The sequence below is a fragment of the Saccopteryx bilineata genome, chromosome 6 (assembly GCF_036850765.1).
Source record: "Saccopteryx bilineata isolate mSacBil1 chromosome 6, mSacBil1_pri_phased_curated, whole genome shotgun sequence".
NCBI classification, from domain to species: Eukaryota; Metazoa; Chordata; class Mammalia; order Chiroptera; family Emballonuridae; genus Saccopteryx; species Saccopteryx bilineata.
This window is the reverse complement of record NC_089495.1, coordinates 168,289,298-168,306,762: the sequence shown is the minus strand read 5'-3', so window position 1 is coordinate 168,306,762 and position 17,465 is coordinate 168,289,298. Positions and strand designations below refer to the sequence as shown.

General features: G+C 48.0%; 1 protein-coding gene across 2 annotated transcripts in view; it reads left to right on the top strand.

Moving 5' to 3' along the window:
- Positions 1-17,465, top strand: part of CFAP61 (cilia and flagella associated protein 61) — a 381,775-nt gene that overhangs the window by 358,199 nt on the left and 6,111 nt on the right. For both annotated transcript variants that reach the window (XM_066236726.1, XM_066236727.1), the window contains exon 27: positions 14,932-15,022. In XM_066236726.1, coding sequence (XP_066092823.1) covers positions 14,932-15,022 — 91 coding nt within the window. The remainder of the gene's footprint in view (positions 1-14,931; positions 15,023-17,465) is intronic.

Below are 17,465 nucleotides of genomic sequence, written 5' to 3'. Positions count from 1 at the left end.
CAAAATCCATCCGAGATGCCACACTGCAATTAGTTGTATCTCCTTCATCATCTCCGATCTGGGACGCGTTCTCAGCCTTTACTTTCATGAGCTTTCCGTTGAAAAATACAGGCCAGTGTATGGCAGGTCTGCCAGTTTGATTTGTCTGATGTTTCCTCATTATTCATTTCAAGTTATACCTTCTTGGCAGGGCCCACAAGAGTGATGTTGTGTTTCTCTCAGTGCTTCATATTAGGAGACACATAGTGTAAATTTGTCCTCTGATTAATATTGTTAACATGGTCACTTGGTTAGAGTGGAGACTTCAGGTTTCTCTGCTGGAAATGCACTATTTTTACCTTCAATCAATTAGTGATCCTTTGAGACTATGTAAATATCCTATTTTTCATTATTCCTTTTGCCGCTAAGTTTAGCATCCATAAAAAATGTTTGCTTGAAACAACGGCTACTCTGTTGTTTGCCGAAGGGTTATTTTCTAACTCCACCATTCAGTCTCCATTTATTACTTAGGTTTTGACTATGAGGAAGAGTTGTCCCGTCTTCTTCATTTCTTTGTTTATTCTTTTACCTGTGTCAGTGTGGATTTACAGATTCTTTTTTTTTTTTTCTGAAGCTGGAAACAGGGAGAGACAGTCAGACAGACTCCCGCATGCGCCCGACCTGGATCCACCCGGCACGCCCACCATGGGGCGACGCTCTGCCCACCAGGGGGTGATGATCTGCCCATCCTGGGCGTCACCATGTTGCGACCAGAGCGACTCTAGCGCCTGAGGCAGAGGCCACAGAGCCATCCCCAGCGCCCGGGCCATCTTTTACTCCAATGGAGCCTTGGCTGTGGGAGGGGAAGAGAGAGACAGAGAGGAAGGCGCAGCGGAGGGGTGGAGAAGCAAATGGGCGCTTCTCCTGTGTGCCCTGGCCGGGAATCGAACCCGGGTCCTCCGCACACTAGGCCGACGCTCTACCGCTGAGCCAACAGGCCAGGGCGATTTACAGATTCTTATACTAGTCTATGGGTCTTAATGCATCACCCTCATTATTATTATTATTATTATTATTATTATTATTTGGTATTTTTCTGAAGCTGGAAATGGGGAGAGACAGTCAGACTCCCACATGCGCCCGACCAGGATTCACCCAGCACGCCCACCAGGGGCGATGCTCTGCCCACCAGGGGGCGATGCTCTGCCCCTCTGGGGCGACCAGAGCCACTCTAGCGCCTGGGGCAGAGGCCAAGGAGCCATCCCCAGCGCCCGGGCGATCTTTGCTCCAATGGAGCCTTGGCTACGGGAGGGGAAGAGAGAGACAGAGAGGAAGGAGGGGGGGTGGAGAAGCAAATGGGCGCCTCTCCTACGTGCCCTGGCCGGGAATCGAACCCGGGTCTCCCGCACGCCAGGCCAACGCTCTACCACTGAGCCAACCGGCCAGGGCTCACCCTCATTATTGTGTTTTGGAGAAGTAAGAGCCAGGAATATTTTAGTTGAATTTTAATACTTGATTTTTGGAAACTACAAACCTGAAAACATAAAGGTGACAAAGAAAGTGAAGGAACAGTTTGTAGTTTGTCATTATATCTGCAAAAACTCTGGTAAAGAACACAAAACATTAATTAGAAGAGTCTATTATGAAAGGGCATTATTTCAAACATGTATTGATTAATTGTTGTAAACATAGATTAAACATGCTGAATATATTCTGTACTTGTGGGTGATATTTTTACTAAGCGCTCTTTCAAAATGTAAAGAGCAGTTAATTTCACTAGAGGAATAATGAGGCAGCAAAATATCTTGCTTTCTGGGCTTTGCTAGTCCTTGTGGCCTCAGTCACATAAAAGGTGATTCCACCTGGTTCCTTTGTGCCTCCCCCACCCTCGGATTTGTGGGGTTTTATATGTGCATGCAGACACTTTTTTCTTCTCCTTCAGAAAATAGACAGGAAATGGCCATGCTGCAGCGTGGCTGAGTGGCCGCCGGCCTGTGCTCTCGCAGCCTAATTAAGGAAAATGGTTGTGCTTTCTATGAAGAGGACGCGGAGTAAGAGGAGAGGGGCGCGGGGAGAGAAGCCAGGGCCCTAAGAGCTTTCCTTTTTCTGAAAAATTAGATGCCAGCCCGCCTCATACTCTTAGTCCTGAATTTATATAACAAACCAGTGTAAATAGCTGGACAACTTCCAGGGCTCTGGATTTATCGTACAAATTCAATTAATGCAGCCCCTAACAAGCCCGCAATGTGCGAGGAAACGCTGCAGATGCACGAGAAGGGCAGACGCTAGAGCGAGCGCGCACCCCGGTGCCGTGCCCACACCCGTGCCCAGCGCAGGGGCCTGCTGCCGCCAGGGACTGCCAGCCCCCGGATCTGCGCGGACGTCGCTGCAACCGCGCTTGAACTGGGATACGTAAATAGAAACGAAATTCTTAAGTATATAAAAATTATGCTATTTCTACAGGAAGACCTGTTTGCTCTGACGAGCCAGGGGAAGCCAGGTCACAAGAGACCCAGCACCTGCACCGGAGCGCCAACCGTGTCCCCCCACCTTAGTGACCCCAGCACAGCTGGCTCACTGTTCAACTTCAGGGCCTTGCTAGACAAAATAAGCAGGAAGAAAGAGCTCCATTTGATACTTTTCATCTAACTTCCATTATCTCAGCCTCCCTTCCCCCCATCGAAGCCTCTTTTAACTATTCCTATGTAATTTTATTGATTTCCATGTAACTCTTTAGAGCATGACAAAGCCCGTGCAGGCCTGCTCCGCCAGCCCTCTTACATTGTGGCTAAAATTAACCGCTGCCATAAACCACAGCTAAGTCGGGTTGTATGGACACCCTTATGTAGGAAGAGCACTTACGGAGGAGGAAAACTGCAGGTATGCCCAGGAAAGGCTTTAATTAAATGGCAAACAAAGGGTTTAATAATTTATGTAGTCCCTAATTCACACCAGAAAGAATCTGAGGCCGTTGACACAGTATACACAATAGGGTAATTGAGGATATCGACAGCAATGATGATAAAAACACAATACAAACTGAGCCCTTCCCCTGTGCCACACCTGGTTCCTGGAGTGTCTCTTCGAATTCGGATTGGAACTCTTCAAGGTCAGAAACGTCCTTACCCCCATTTTACAGCCGTGACAATGGAGGCTGGGAGAGGTAAAGCTAGCTAGCTCGAGCTTACAAGGCTAGCAAGTGGCAGAACTGAGAGAAGAAGAGAGTCGGTGGTAAACAGGGAACGAGGCAGACGGCAGCAGGAAGCTGGGCTGAGGTGGAGAGGCCGTGTGTTCAAACACAGGTCTTCATTCACTAAATTCACACAGTTGGCTTTGTGACCTTCAAGGTCAGAGCAAGGAGGGTACTGCTCTCAGTGGCTAGATGTGTAAGGTTCATAAGATAAATGTATTCTGTTTTCTAAGGTGAAGCACGGTCTTTCCTGGGTTGGGTCTGGGATTCAGAACAACAGATGGAGAGCAGGCAGATGACCCTCTAAGAACAGTGTTTCTGAAACCCAGAACTCCGGGGGCCGCAGTGGCAGGCGGTCTGTGCTCCATCCACAGCGTGACCTGAGTGCCGACACTGATTCAGGACAACTGTGCTCTGGGTTCTGAGTTCTTACAGACACGTGAGCGGGAGAAAACCTGTGCTTGAGAGAGAGCAGGGCCTCCCCACCGCAGTGCGGTGCCGGGGCTGGTGTGCTGCTCAGGATCTCCCTCTTGAGAGAGAGCAGGGCCTCCCCACCGCAGTGCGGTGCCGGGGCTGGTGTGCTGCTCAGGATCTCCCTCTTGAGAGAGAGCAGGGCCTCCCCATCGCAGTGTGGCAGTGCCAGGGCCGGTGTGCTGCTCAGGATCTCCCTCCCGAGACAGGTGTGGGCACGTCAGGCTCATGGACATCGAACAGGCCTGTTCCAGGGGCCTCCAGCAGAGCAGCCTCTGTTTTCTGAGCAGTGAAGGCTGTTCCAGGCAGTGTCTCCCTGCACCTCTGTAGCCAGACAAGTCTTAAAGTCGGTGACACACCAGACTTTAAGCAGTGTGCACTTCCAGGTTTCTGTGGATGCCAGGGTCCCTGGACAGATGCCACTTCTGTAGATTCATGGGCTGACCAGCAGTAAGAGAGAGGTGTTTACAAGCTATGCAAAAGATGGCTGACTTCTGCCCAAGATGAGCATTTGGTTTTAGAGCTGGTGAGCAGTAAGCATCCGCCGTCTGCTTGGTCCAGTTCTATATTGTAACAGCAAAACCACAGCCAAATATATTCAGAGGACACTTGTTTTCCTGTTTCTAGATCTTCAGCAGGTAACACTTACCGCTGTTTATCAGATAATTAGTTGGTTTTACTTTTAAAATCATTAATCTCACCTTTCTAGATCTGCTTTGAAACAATGAATTGAATAGATAGAGATTCTGGCAAACACAAGCTGGCCAGGAAATATTTAGACTTCCATTCCAGTCTTCAGCACTGTTTTGTCCCAGTGCATCACAAGGCTACATCTGTATCCCTGTGCAGACTCCGCTGCCCCAGAAATGTGTAATTTAATTTCCGAACAAACGTAGGGTTAACTGGAAACACTTATTTGTTCTTATTATTATTTTTGAAAATTGTATTGAAATGCCTAAAATTCTATTGAAATCCACTTCCTTTCATGGGCAGAATAGAACGTGCAGAACACAACCGTACAGTGAGAACAAAAACTGCTCCTTGTTCTCCGGAGTTAAAGCCAACTCAGGCCAGTGTAGCGCTCCAAGGACACCGGGCTTTGAGGTGGCTTTCACGTATGCAAACTGCTTATATGGGTTTTTCCCCTCAGAATGTTTAGTTTGGGGACAGGTGTGAATATAAAGTGATAGATATTAAGTTCTGGTAACTTCAACTAATTTTATTCTCCCAATTTTTGTAAATTTAACTTGAAGGAAAGATTTTTTGTAAAAAGTGGATGCTATGTAGTCTGTTGGGTGTCATAGCAGATATAACATCCGTTCTCTCTTCAGAAACAGAATCCTGATTTATAGGATGTTTTATTGTACCTAAAATAAATGACAATGATTCCCAGCTTCCCTTGTAGCCAAGAAAGCCATGTGACCAACCTTTGGCCAGTAGGATGTAAGTAGAAGTGCTGTGTGAGACATTTAGGAATTCTCCCTAAAAGAGAGGGAAAGGGTCCTCCTTTTCCCTTTATCCATCCCCAAGACATATACATGATGACTGAAGCTCAGCAGCCACTTTGCAACATGAGGCCAAAGGCCCTGTGGATGGCACTATGATCCACGAACCACCGTGCCAATCCTAGATACCCCACCTGGACTTTCTTTATATTAAAGAAAACTATACCTATGCCTTTTAAAAGCGACTATTATTTTGAAATTTTCTGTAACAGCAATCAAACCTAATCATAGCTAATGCAGGGCATACCAAGGAATCTGGGATGATTCAGAAAGTTTCTGGAAAGACTAAGGAGTGAGCATGAGGGAATAAGATCTGGTTGTGGAGTTGTTCAGAGCATGAACTTTCAGGTCACACAAAGTTATGGCTAAGACTGAGCTCAGCCAAGTGTTAGTTATGTAAATGTTGGGAAAATCATTTAACTTTTCTGAATCTATTTCCTCATCTATAAATTGGGCCAGGCAGTCCCACTTTAGAGAATTGGCATTAGGATGAAGTGAGACAGTGCACAGAAACTATTCAGCACAGTGTCCCCAGGTGAATACAACAGTGGCTCCAGTATCAAATAAAAAATGTGTTCCAGCCCTGGCCGGTTGGCTCAGCGGTAGAGCATCGGCCTGGTGTGCAGGAGTCCCGGGTTCGATTCCCGGCCAGGGCACACAGGAGAGGTGCCCATTTGCTTCCCCACCCCTCCCCCTCTCCTTCCTCTCTGTCTCTCTCTTCCCCTCCTTTAGCGAGGCTCCATTGGAGCAAAGATGGCCCGGGTGCTGGGGATGGCTCTGTGGCCTCTGCCTCAGGCACTAGAATGGCTCTGGACACAACAGAGTGATGCCCCAGAGGGGCAAAGCATCACCCCCTGGTGGGCATGCCGGGTGGATCCCGGTCCGGCGCATGCGGGAGTCTGTCTGACTGCCTCCCCGTTTCCAGCTTCGGAAAAAATGAAAAAAAAAAAGTGTTCCAGAGTGTGGGGAGCACCGCCAGGAGGTGTGCAAGATTCCTTAGGGCTTAGGCCGTCCAGCTACGTGTCTTAATTAATTATGGCGTAATTACAATAATAAGAAAAAAATGTAACAAGCACACCAGATCTTCTGTGATTTCACAGATATTATTGCGTAGACAAGACAAAAGTGGTTATTACTATTTAAAAAGGTAAATCAATCAAAAGAAAATTTTTGAAGTAATCTAAAAATGGATGGATTCCCAAGGTGACTGACTTTGGCAAACACGAGCCCAAGAGGCGGGCCTAAGAATGCAGTGACAGAAAGGACAAAGAACTGAGGTCCCGTGGACCGCGGTGTCATCCCCTCTGTGCCATGCTCTTGCCTTCAGCCCTCCTGAAGTGCTGGCTGGTGTAAGTTTCTCTAACTTCCACCCTTCGTGTGAGCACTTTGGGGTGGGGACCACATCTCCCTAGTGGTTCCTCCAGGCAGCAGAGTGTCTGGCACATAATGGTTTGATGGCAGAGAATGGCCTCCTGGTCTTCCCCTTCCTGCCACCTTGCCAGTGAAGTCAGCAGCTCTGGAAGGCACCTGGGACAGAGGGAAGAGGAGAGAGAAGTCCTTACAGAAGCACAAGAGGAAGGAAAGAGTGTTCAGTAGGGGTAAACTGAGGCAGCAGAGAACAGAGAACCAGAGGAAACTGGGCATTGGATATGAGCCACAGAGGGTTGAAATACCTCACTGAGCCTATTAGGATGGAGGGAGGGATGGATAAGTGGACGGGTGGACGGATGGGAGGAGAAAGGAAAGATAGGACATAGTGTATATGTTCTTAGCACACATGCCAGCAGGCAGAAGGGGATGGGGGGCAGGTGACATTCAACAACATGTTTACAGACCTGCCTCTATCTCACCCCAACCCCCTGCTCATGCTTGGCGCACCCAGATGGCGAGATGTCAACGATGAACCACAGAGGGCAACAGCTGAGCCGACTGCTGCTGCAAAAGAGTGACGATCCAGCATTGCCAAAGGGTTTTTTAAAAGAGACACCGGAAATCCCATTTTCCAAATGCTGCTCAGGCCAAAACAAACCTGTCTGTAGGTCACGCCTGGCTCCCTGGTGACCTCCCAGGTGCGTGTCACTGCCTACCTTCTCTGAATCGGAATGTAAACGGGAGAGACCCATCCTGCCAGCCGCGCTCCGGCCACCACACCACACGGCCGAAACCCCCCTTGGAGCTCTGCCTACACCAGGCACTGCGGGAGAGCTGTCTGTCCTCCCCACGGTGCTGTCAGGATAAGAAAGAGCAGGGACAGGGAGGGCCTTCCTGTCCACGGAGAGCCTGCCGGTCCCCGCTCTGTCCCCCAGGAGAACAGACAGCTCTGAGGGGTGTTTCTGGCTTCAGTGGACCTCTGTGCAGGTGTGAGTGGCAGCTGGGGACCCTTTTAATGGGTCTAAAAGCGAGAACTTTGACCACACCAACAGAAAACTAGAATGCTTTCATTTAAAACAAGAGGATCTTGGAGAAGGAGATGTTTTCCTTCTCTGCCCACCGGCCTCCTTTGTCTAACAGTCGAGTAGTTCATCAGTGTCCGGCTGAACTATCTGCAGCCTTGCCGTCCAGCAGCCCTCCTCCCCTGAAGAGGCCCCGGCCTCGAAGCGAAGATGTGGGATTTCCCACCCTTCTCTCCCCCGAGACATGCTGGACCTGCTCCTGAGGCCGCTGAACTCAGCTCCCCTCAGTGCGGCTTCTTGGCTGGTCCTTCTCAGCCTTCGGAAGGACCAATGGCTGAGCCGGTGGCCGGGGCCCCTCCCAGACCATACGCTTTTGTCGATAAACTAGGCCGAATGACCAGATGAGGACGAGCTCTGGAAAAGTCTGATCAATTGCTTAATGATTGGACCATATCGACCAGAAATGGTTAATTCAGTTCCACGCCTCGACATTTCCTGGGGCTTCCGAGAAAAGTGTGTTATTTGCACAAGTGGTGGGGAATTTGTCTTCTCAAATAGACCAGGCCAGCCATCGACACAACGGGCAGAGAACATAATGTCTTCTGTTTGGACCCTGGAGAATTTGTGTACATTTTTTCTCACTCTGTGTAGAAATGGTTTTTTGTGGTGTTAACACCTGAATCTGCACAGCCACTTAGAGACCGCTGTTGCTGTGTTCTTACCTGACATTCTCCCCTGAAGTTGTTATTTTTAGGTAACCAGCTACATGGGTTACTTAGTGGCAGTAGTTAGCCTTCCTTTTCCTTCTTCCTTTTTTTTTTTTTTGTTTTGTATTTTTTTTTTTTTTGAGAGAGAGAGACACGTACACCAAGCTGCTCCGTATCTGCCCTGACAGGAAAATTAAACCGCAACCCCCGCATTGGGATGACACTTCAACCAATGGAGCTATCTGGCCAGGGCTTAATTTTTTTTTTTTAAATACAGAGAGAGGATGAGAGAGAGGAGGGGGGGAAGGAAGCATTCATTTGTCGTTCCACTCAGTCCTGCATTCATTGGTTGCTTCCCGTGTGTGCCCTGACTGGGGACCCGCAACCTTGTCTTTGATGCTCTTAACCGACTGAGATAACCGGCCAGGGTCTAGTCTTCCCTTTTAAAATATGAATTGAAAAAGAAGTTAGTATTTCCTAGTTCTTTCAAAATTTACACTATTCATGGATTGTCCGCAGCCCGTGGTGCCGTTGATGCAGACCCGCCCCCGGCCTTGGCTGGGAGTCCAGATGTTCCTCTTCTCTCTCACAGAGAAGAAAAGAAACCAAAGCACAGAAGTCAGGCAGTTTGGGAGGGAGAAAAAATAGACCTAAAACTTTTCTTAAAATAAAACTTTCTTCCTTATATCAAAAGAGATCATCTAATTTGACTCAGAGTTGAAATCAATTGCAAAATGAGTTTGGTTAATTTCAAAGATTTTTCTAATTGCAACAGTGAAGGCTGCCTTGTTTCTAGGATAACTCAGAGGAAGCCCACAGGGGTCCCTGCCACACGACGCCCCCTCATCCCCCCCCCCCCAGAGCTGGGTCACCACAGTGATGCTAAAGCTCTCCACAGACAGGAGGGCGAGTGGCCGGCTGGCCCAGCGCTCACCTGCAGGTCTCTTCAGGCGCCTGGGTCCCACCCGCTTCTTTGGTCTCGTGAGGACCAGCCTGTGTCAGATGTTACGGGGACCCAGAGTGCACAGTGTGTAAGAGAACAAGACATGCACAGGTTAACTTTCCTGCAAGGCCAGAAATGCCCCACGCAGGGAAAATGGTGCAGAGAGAGTGCGTGACAGCCCCCAGCCGGGAGCGAGCTTTGAGGAGGAGGTCTGTGTTGGACTTGAACTTGGGATGGCACTGGGGAAGACATACACTTGGGAAATGGACCTCTGGGCTGCAGGGACTGCAGGGAGGCCATGGTGCAAGATATTTGGAGGGACCTTAGACCCTCCACCGTGGGAAGAGCACAGGGAGTGGCAGGTGGTCAGTGCAGATCTGGAGGGGGGAGAAGGCTGGCTGCCTGTGCGCTTTGCTGCCGTGCTCTGGCGCTGCCTCAGCCAGCTCCCCCAGCCCAGAGCACCCCCCAGCCCAGAGCACCCCCCAGCCCAGAGCACCCCCCGTCCCGCACCCAGTGAGGAAGGGCAATGTCTGCAACCCACGGTTTTCCAGAATTCTAGTTCCCCAGGCTGAAGTGGCCAGCGTAGGGAGTGCTCATCAGGGTGCCACTTGCCGTCAAGGTTGGCACTGTCTTTCCAATACAAGACTGAAAAAGAAATATAATGCAAGCCCAGTTCTTTCTTTCTTTTTCTATAATGAGATTAAATTTGCCTGCCGTTGAATAAAATTCATTGGCACCTGCTAGAAGGAGCTGGTCCTCACTGCCCTGCTGTTGGGATGCCTTGCCCACTGGAGAGTCTTGTCCGATCAGGGTGTGCCACCTAGAATATTCCATATGCAGCTCCTCTGTCCAGACGGATCTGGTTCTGAAAACCCCAGCTTCCTGCAGGGGTTTGGTTTGATAACTAAAGTGCATGGTTTTTCAGCAAGTAAATTATAATGCCTACATTTCCAAATGTCCCCTAAAAATCACAGCCCCTGCACGTTCTAGGAAATAGAAACTTAAATAGTTTCCACCCTAAACTGTTCTCCAAATCCAGCACCTTAGGAAGCCAAAGCGTCAAGCCCACGGCTATGGGTCTCAGGGGCTGCTGCCAAGTTTGAGAGACACGGTGGGTTTTTTTTGGGGGGGGGAGAACATGAGAACACTACTCTGTTTCTGGGAGAAATGGTGGGATTTTTTTTATAAAATTATTACACAACTCCTTTTTCTCTAATAAAAGTCAGTTTTCTAAAAAGTTAATTCTCCAGGGGTTTGGAGGGAGGAGTTTGGGCCGCGGAACTCTTCTGTATGATCCTATAGTGGGGGGCACATAACATGACCCGTTTGTCAAAATCACAGAGTGGGCCTCACAGTGAATGAACCCCAGTGTAAACACAGACTTGAGTGAAGCATGATGTAGCAAATGGAACAGACTGACAGCTGTCAAAGGGGAGGGGCGTTGGGGGCTGCATGACAAAGGGTGAAGGGATTAAGCAAAAAACCCCACAAAGCATATGTATATATGATGCATTGACACAGCCCACAGTGTGATGACAGTCAGAGTTTGGGGGGCTTGGGCTTGGGCTCGGGGGAGGTGGGCAGGTGGGGGAAAGCAGGAGCAAGATAAACTTTGCTTGGGGCAGTGGGCGCACCATGCGGTGTGCAGATGAAGGTTTGTTGAACTGCACACCTGAAACCTGTACCCCCAGTTTAATACAAAAAGACTAATGCCCTGATACTGGTCCATACTTATAACACATGTGCACACTAATGCAAGGTGTTAGTGACAGAGGAAACGGAGGGAAAGGGGAGTGTGTGGGAACTCGGAACTGCTCTGAAAATAAAACCTATTCACTTTTCTTTTAAAAAAAGTTAAATTTTCCGGAAGCAAGCAAGGCCTCAGGGAGTATGAAAGCGAATTCTGGGCAGAGGCCAGGCTACGTGGGGGTGTGGGGGGTAAAAGATGAGGACCACAGCCTGAAGGGCGTCCTCAGCACAGGGGCCACTCCAAGGTCACCCGGCGAGTCCCTTAAAAATACTACCAAAATAAGCTGTTTCTGTAAGAACCAGAGATGAACCTGGTAAGCAAGATTCTTCATGAGCTGGGTTTTTGGTACAATTTTTTTTTTCTTAATCAGAAGAGACAGTTCGTTTTCACCTGTGCCCACCACACATACATCTAACAATCCCTACAAATCTGCAGCTGCCTCGCTGTATACACATCTAACTCACCCGCGAGGCAGTCCGTGAGTGATCCAATGTCCCAGACAGGTGCGCAGAAGCCCTTGTGGGGAGTGGGGAGGCACCTGGGCGCCCTGCTGCCCCAGCTCGTGGGGCATGGGCGCTGTCCTTCCTGACCTGTGGGAGAGTCTCTAGGATCTACCACCAAAACTGCACTCAATGGAAATCGAGTCGACTTGTTGGTCTGGTTCAAGGGTACTATTTCCTATCACTCTTCGTTTTAATGGAACCCAAGAGTTCTTTCTTGAAGCCCCCCCCCAATCCAAGTAGAGCTCTACAAATCTCTCTATTTTATAAATAAAAATGGTTGCCGCGACACATTCTGGGAATATCGGTAGCAGTTGGCTACAGAAATTGTGACCTCTGGACAAGGGTCCCAAAATGTACAAAAGGCAATGGTGGGGAGTGTGGGAGAAATACAACTTCAGGTCTGCTAGGCCACCATGCAAGTGTCCAACATGCTGTGATGACAGTGAGGGTTGTCAAATACTAAGGGCCATTTTCTTTGGATGCTGGTGCAGGGGCCGTGAGAAGTTTCAAACAGCAAAACAAAGGATTTGCAATACATCCAGCTATATTTTCAGAGGATTAAGGGCCACTTACTTCTCCAGCCATCTGTGTTTGGCTTTGTGAATGGACGCTGTGCACATATGGGTGTTAAATGGTAGGCAGCAATGTGACCCTAAGGGAACTGGTTTTCTCCAGAACTCCCTTTTGGGAGCAGACAATGAAGAGGTGAGGGTTCTGAAGGCAGTGGGCAGAAAGACCACCCAATCAGCACCTGGGTTGTTGCAACAGAGCCGGGCTGGCAAGGTAAGCAGAGAGACAGAGCCATGCCTCCTAGCAGGATGTGGCTATATAGACCACCAAAACAAGAGGGTGGGAACCCTGCTGTTGTTGCATGAACCCACACGGCAGGAATCTCAGTAACCAAAGAAAGAGAGCAACAAATTTTAAAAAGACCCATTGGTTTCTAAATAAGGAATTATGAAAGTTTCAAGATTTGTGTATCCATAGTTCCCTGAGCGTGTCTTAGAAGAAGCTGTTTAGACTCAAGAGGCAGGGATCACCCAGGCAAAGCTCTGCTTAAGTGTCTGGACCTCAGCTATTATTGATGTTTTGGTGTAAGAAGACTATCTGAGATGGGTCAAAACATCACCCCTCTGAGCTGATCCCTCCTAAACTGCCAGCTCCATACCAATGTCTTTAGTCCAGGAATTAGATGTTGGACGGTGGCCAGGGTTTGTAAGGGCCCAATGGGTATCTAGGAAACCCACTGATTTGACTGCATTCATTCAGAAATCAGTGGCCTTGAGTAACTCCAGAGGTGACTCTGACAGATTTCCACTAGGTGCTCTTCTGACACCGTTGGCCTTCTGTCTGGTTGGGCTCAGAAACACCATCCTTAAATCCTGGCTTCAAACACAGCTTTCCCACTGTTTCTGTAGAGTTTCCTCCTTTCTTAATACTACCCACTTTGGCCCTGGCCAGGTAGCACAGTTGGTTAGAATATTGTCCTCATACACCAAGTTGTGAGTTCGATCCCTGGTCAGGGCACATATGAGAATCAACTAATGAATGCATATACAATAAATCGATGTTTCTCTCTCTCTCTCAAATCAATCAATATTTTTTTAAAAATATACTGCCTATTATGGGATATTTTGCAGAGCTTTGTCACGTATTTATTTGGCACAATTTTATTCTATCCCAATGAAAGACTGATAAGGCCAGGCAGAGAGAATATACACAATGCAGTGTGCATTCATTCATTCATTCTTCATTCATTTCATGAACATCCACAGGATGCCTGTTGCAGGCAAATGCTCACAACAGATCTTACTGTACCCTTGCCTCTGCCGATCACCTTCCTGAGCTCACCTCCTACCACACCCCCTTTGTTTGTATCCATCCCACCTCCTAGGTGGTCTGGGCACACTCCTGCCTTCCCAGGCCGTGTGCACCTGCTGTTCCCACTCTCTCCGGAAGCCTCTTTAACTCCACAGGGCCACTCTCTTCTCTCCCTCAGTTGTCTACTCACGAAGTCACCCCTTAGGTGGCTTAGCCTTTCTGTGGCCTTCTCCTGTTCTTTCTTTTTTTCCCATTGATTTGAGAGAGAGGGGGGGAGGGTAAGAGCGAGAAAGAGAGAGAAGCATCAACTTGTTGCTCCACTTAGTTGTTCCATTTAGTTGTACACTCATTGGTTGCTTCTCGTACATGCTCTGACCAGTGTGCTGAGTCAGCATTTCATCCACTGAACCACCTGGCCATGACTCTATCCTTTCCTGATATATGTTTTCTCCCAAGTTCTCATTCTCTGGCATTCTATGTATTTACCTATTTGTTGCTTGAACATAGGATGTTTGCCTGTTTGGGTCCCTGCTGTTTCCTCGATGCCCCAAACAGTGCCAGGCACATAACGGGGATAGAGTAAATATTAGTGGAATTAATAGTTGGATGAATATATGACCCGAACAACAAAGTAGGTAATTAAGCATGAAATCAGATCATGTTCTGGTCAAGTGAATAGATGATGAGTAATAACTGATATAGCTGAACCCATGCTGATCACAGTACAGACTTTTGTCATTAGATTTGTCTTTTAATACTTCAGTCGTCCCTGGGACTTGTTAGCTCTTTTCCCAAGAATTAACTTTATGCCTCGGAAAACAGAAAGTGCCCATCTGCATGTGGGCACCAGTTTTTTTCTTCCCCTGTGCACACACGTAACATCCATTAACAGTAATAGGAGTGACAGACTCACATGCAGCAACAGCGAAGCCCACACGATCAATGCGCCTCTAACCCTGGAGAAGTGAAGTCTCCCGTTCCAGGACACCGAGCGTTGAGGGAGTAAGGGTTTAAAACACCAATAAATGTTCTTGGTTCTTCCAAGAATGCATCAGAGTTTCAGCAGTCATCTGTAAATAAAGGCTGGCCATATTGTTCTCCATCAAAGAACATTTATTCAAACAGTTTTTAGTGTAAAGTTAACAAATATAAACACTAAACGAGCGGCTCTCTTAAAAGATTCAATTAAGCTTCAGCGCACTTGTAGGAAGATGGGTTGCAACACCGGGGCGGCCTGCTTTTCTGGTCATTATTAATCCAGAAACCTTAATGATGAACAACATTTGTGTTATTGTCTCCCAAATTTAATTTGTTTATGCAGCAGTTCGGTTAATCCTGCAATCTGTTTTTCTCAACCGAGGGCAGATAATGGAGACACCGTTCTTTACAAGTCTTCAGGCTTTTAAATTCTGATAAAATCAGGATTCTTCACTGGGTCTTGCCCCGGCTCTGAATTAAACCACTTTAAATGTAATTATGGAACCTGGCCCTACATCAGGAACATCCATTTAAGACATTGATTGGCCAGGCTGTTCCACGAGGCATTTTATGAGCAAACGATTGCAGTGGGACCAGGGCTGTAATTTACAAAGGCAAAAAAGCAGGTAAATACTTTATTAGTAGTAATGAGCGGGTTTCCAGCTAACTGAATCTTTTCTTCCCTCACTAGCTACTTCACGGAGCCCTGGTGCATAGCCCTCTTTCACGATCGTTTTATTGATCTCAGGAAAGAGTTACGCCAGATCTTAACCTCTGAGGAGGTAAGAGTGATTAATGAATATGTGGGTTATTGCTTGCAAATTATAAACAGTTTATAGTTGTTGATCATTTAGACTTTTCCCTTCATTCCCACTTTGTGGTTTTACTTTTAAAACTAACTGTACAGTACCTCCTATCAACAAAGGACTGAATATATAGACATGGACAGGGATATTCAAGGAAAGTAGATTATTTGAATCCTTTTATAAAGGGCAAATTTCCTTTTCCTTTTTACAAATAATTGTATTTTCATTATCAGCTAACAGTGTGGCTGAAAATTGAATATGCATCATGCCCACTTGCCCTCAAGAGTGCAGATGACATTCATGTAGATTCTGTCTGCGTTTGCCAGCCATCCACCTGTACAAGTAGAGAAGTCATCAGATGTCCAAACACACTTCCTTTATAACCAAAATGTCTTTCTCAAAGCAATGCAGCGTTAACAGGAAGTTAGGCTACACATCCCAAAGGCTCCATGTTCAGCGAGAAATTTGGCTCTGCAATGTAAACAGTAAGATATTTCTTTCAACACTAGAGCTCTCACTAGAGTTGGGGAAAGCTACCATCTGTGCTCAAAAAGTGGTCAGGGCCCTGGCCAGTTGGCTCAGTGGTGGAGCGTCGGCCTGGCGTGCAGAAGTCCAGGGTTCAATTCCCGGCTAGGGCACACAGGAGAGGCGCCCATCTGCTTCTCCACCCCTCCCTCTCTACTTCCTCTCTGTCTCTCTCTTCCCCTCCTGCAGCAAGGCTCCATTGGAGCAAAGATGGCCTGGGCGCTGGGGATGGCTCCTTGGCCTCTGCCCCAGGCGCTGGAATGGCTCTGGTCGCGACAGAGCTACGCCCGGAGGGGCAGAGCATCGCCCCCTAGTGGGCATGCCGGGTGGATCCCAGTCGGGCGCATGCTGGAATCTGTCTGACTGTCTCTCCCCATTTCCAGCTTCGGAAAAATACCAAAAAAAAAGAAAAAAAGTGGTCAGATGTCCACAGTAGACTTCGACTCACTTCTCTCGGACATGGGTAGAGCCCAGCTGAGCTTCCAGCTTACTTTACTGCCTAAACGGGCAAGTTTTGCAACTCTATTGTCATCCTAACAAGAACCCTCTCAGCTGGGCAGTGCTCCTGTTATCAACTGCACGTTGCCAATGAGAAAGCTGAAGCCGAAAGAATTTAAGTGTCCCGTGAGTACACAGCTAGTCAGCCACCAGCTACCAGCAACTGTCAAACTCAAAGGTCTCTCACTCCGAAGGCGGGAACGTGGGCACTGAGCCACACGGGGCTAGACTGTGTGGCTTGCTTAGTACCTTCTCTTCACTGCCCACCCCACTCACCCCTTGCAATTCAGTTTTATTCCTGGGGTCCAAGCTGGGAAACTGAAATGATTTTACTAATCTGAAGTAGATTCAGATTAAGAAAAAATAGGTTTAAATTTTAAATCAAACTCAGTTGTCTTCGGGAGCCACACAGGTAGGAACCTGGCAGGTAAATGCACATGAGAGAAGTCGAGGGGACTGTCCACAGGTCAAACAGTTTCCTGCACTTCACCCTGAGGCTGTGCTCAAGTCTACTCTGGCTGAAATATGAGTCTGAATTGCAAGCCTGGTGCTTACTGAACTCCGTTCAATGACTCAGACACCCCTGCCTCTCAAATGTAATCTGCAGCACACCGGTGCCCCATAGCAGAGATCCATTAGTTTTCTAGTGACTCCATTAAAACTCTGTGTCAGACTCTTCTAAACCCCAGACCTGAACTTCTCTGTTAACATTTTGCACAGGGCCAAGGGGGTTTTGGTGCCCAGCTTAACAGGGAAGCTTTTCCTTCACTTTCCAAGTAAACCATCAAACCCAGTAACTCACTGAGCACTGTTGCTGGGTCTGTTCGCTGTGAATGCCGGCCCTCTCAGTGGGTCCGAGGGGGCCATCCATGCACATTGTGGAAGACACACTAGGGGCCCCTCAACCATTTTTATGGGTTTTTTAGATTTCTAGAAAATGAAACTTCTGGAAGAAAAGCCTCCAGTGGGGATTGTTCTGTTTTCCACATTTGCATTTGTTGAATGGGAAAGGCCACAGGAAGGGGTGGTGCGTACAGTGGTGTCTGCCTCCAGCTCCGATTCCTGGGGAACAGGGATGAGCTCCATCACATCAGAGCACTGTGGAAGGAGGAAAGAGGAAGGAAGGATGTGTACAAGTAAACGGCGCAGAGGAGGGGCTCTCAGTGGGCGCCGGCGGCCACGAGAAACAGCGGTGAGTTGCGGCAGACCCAGGCTGACAGTGGAAATGGCAGTCATGGAAACACATTCAGGATTCTACATAAGAGCCTGGTATTAGGAAATAGAGAATAGAGTCTTCACTAAAGGATAGTCATTTCTTTTCTCTAATACTTAGTGGCTGTAACTCATTTCATTTCAGTTTCTACCTGTCTTCTGAGAAATTCAGAAGTTCAACCCC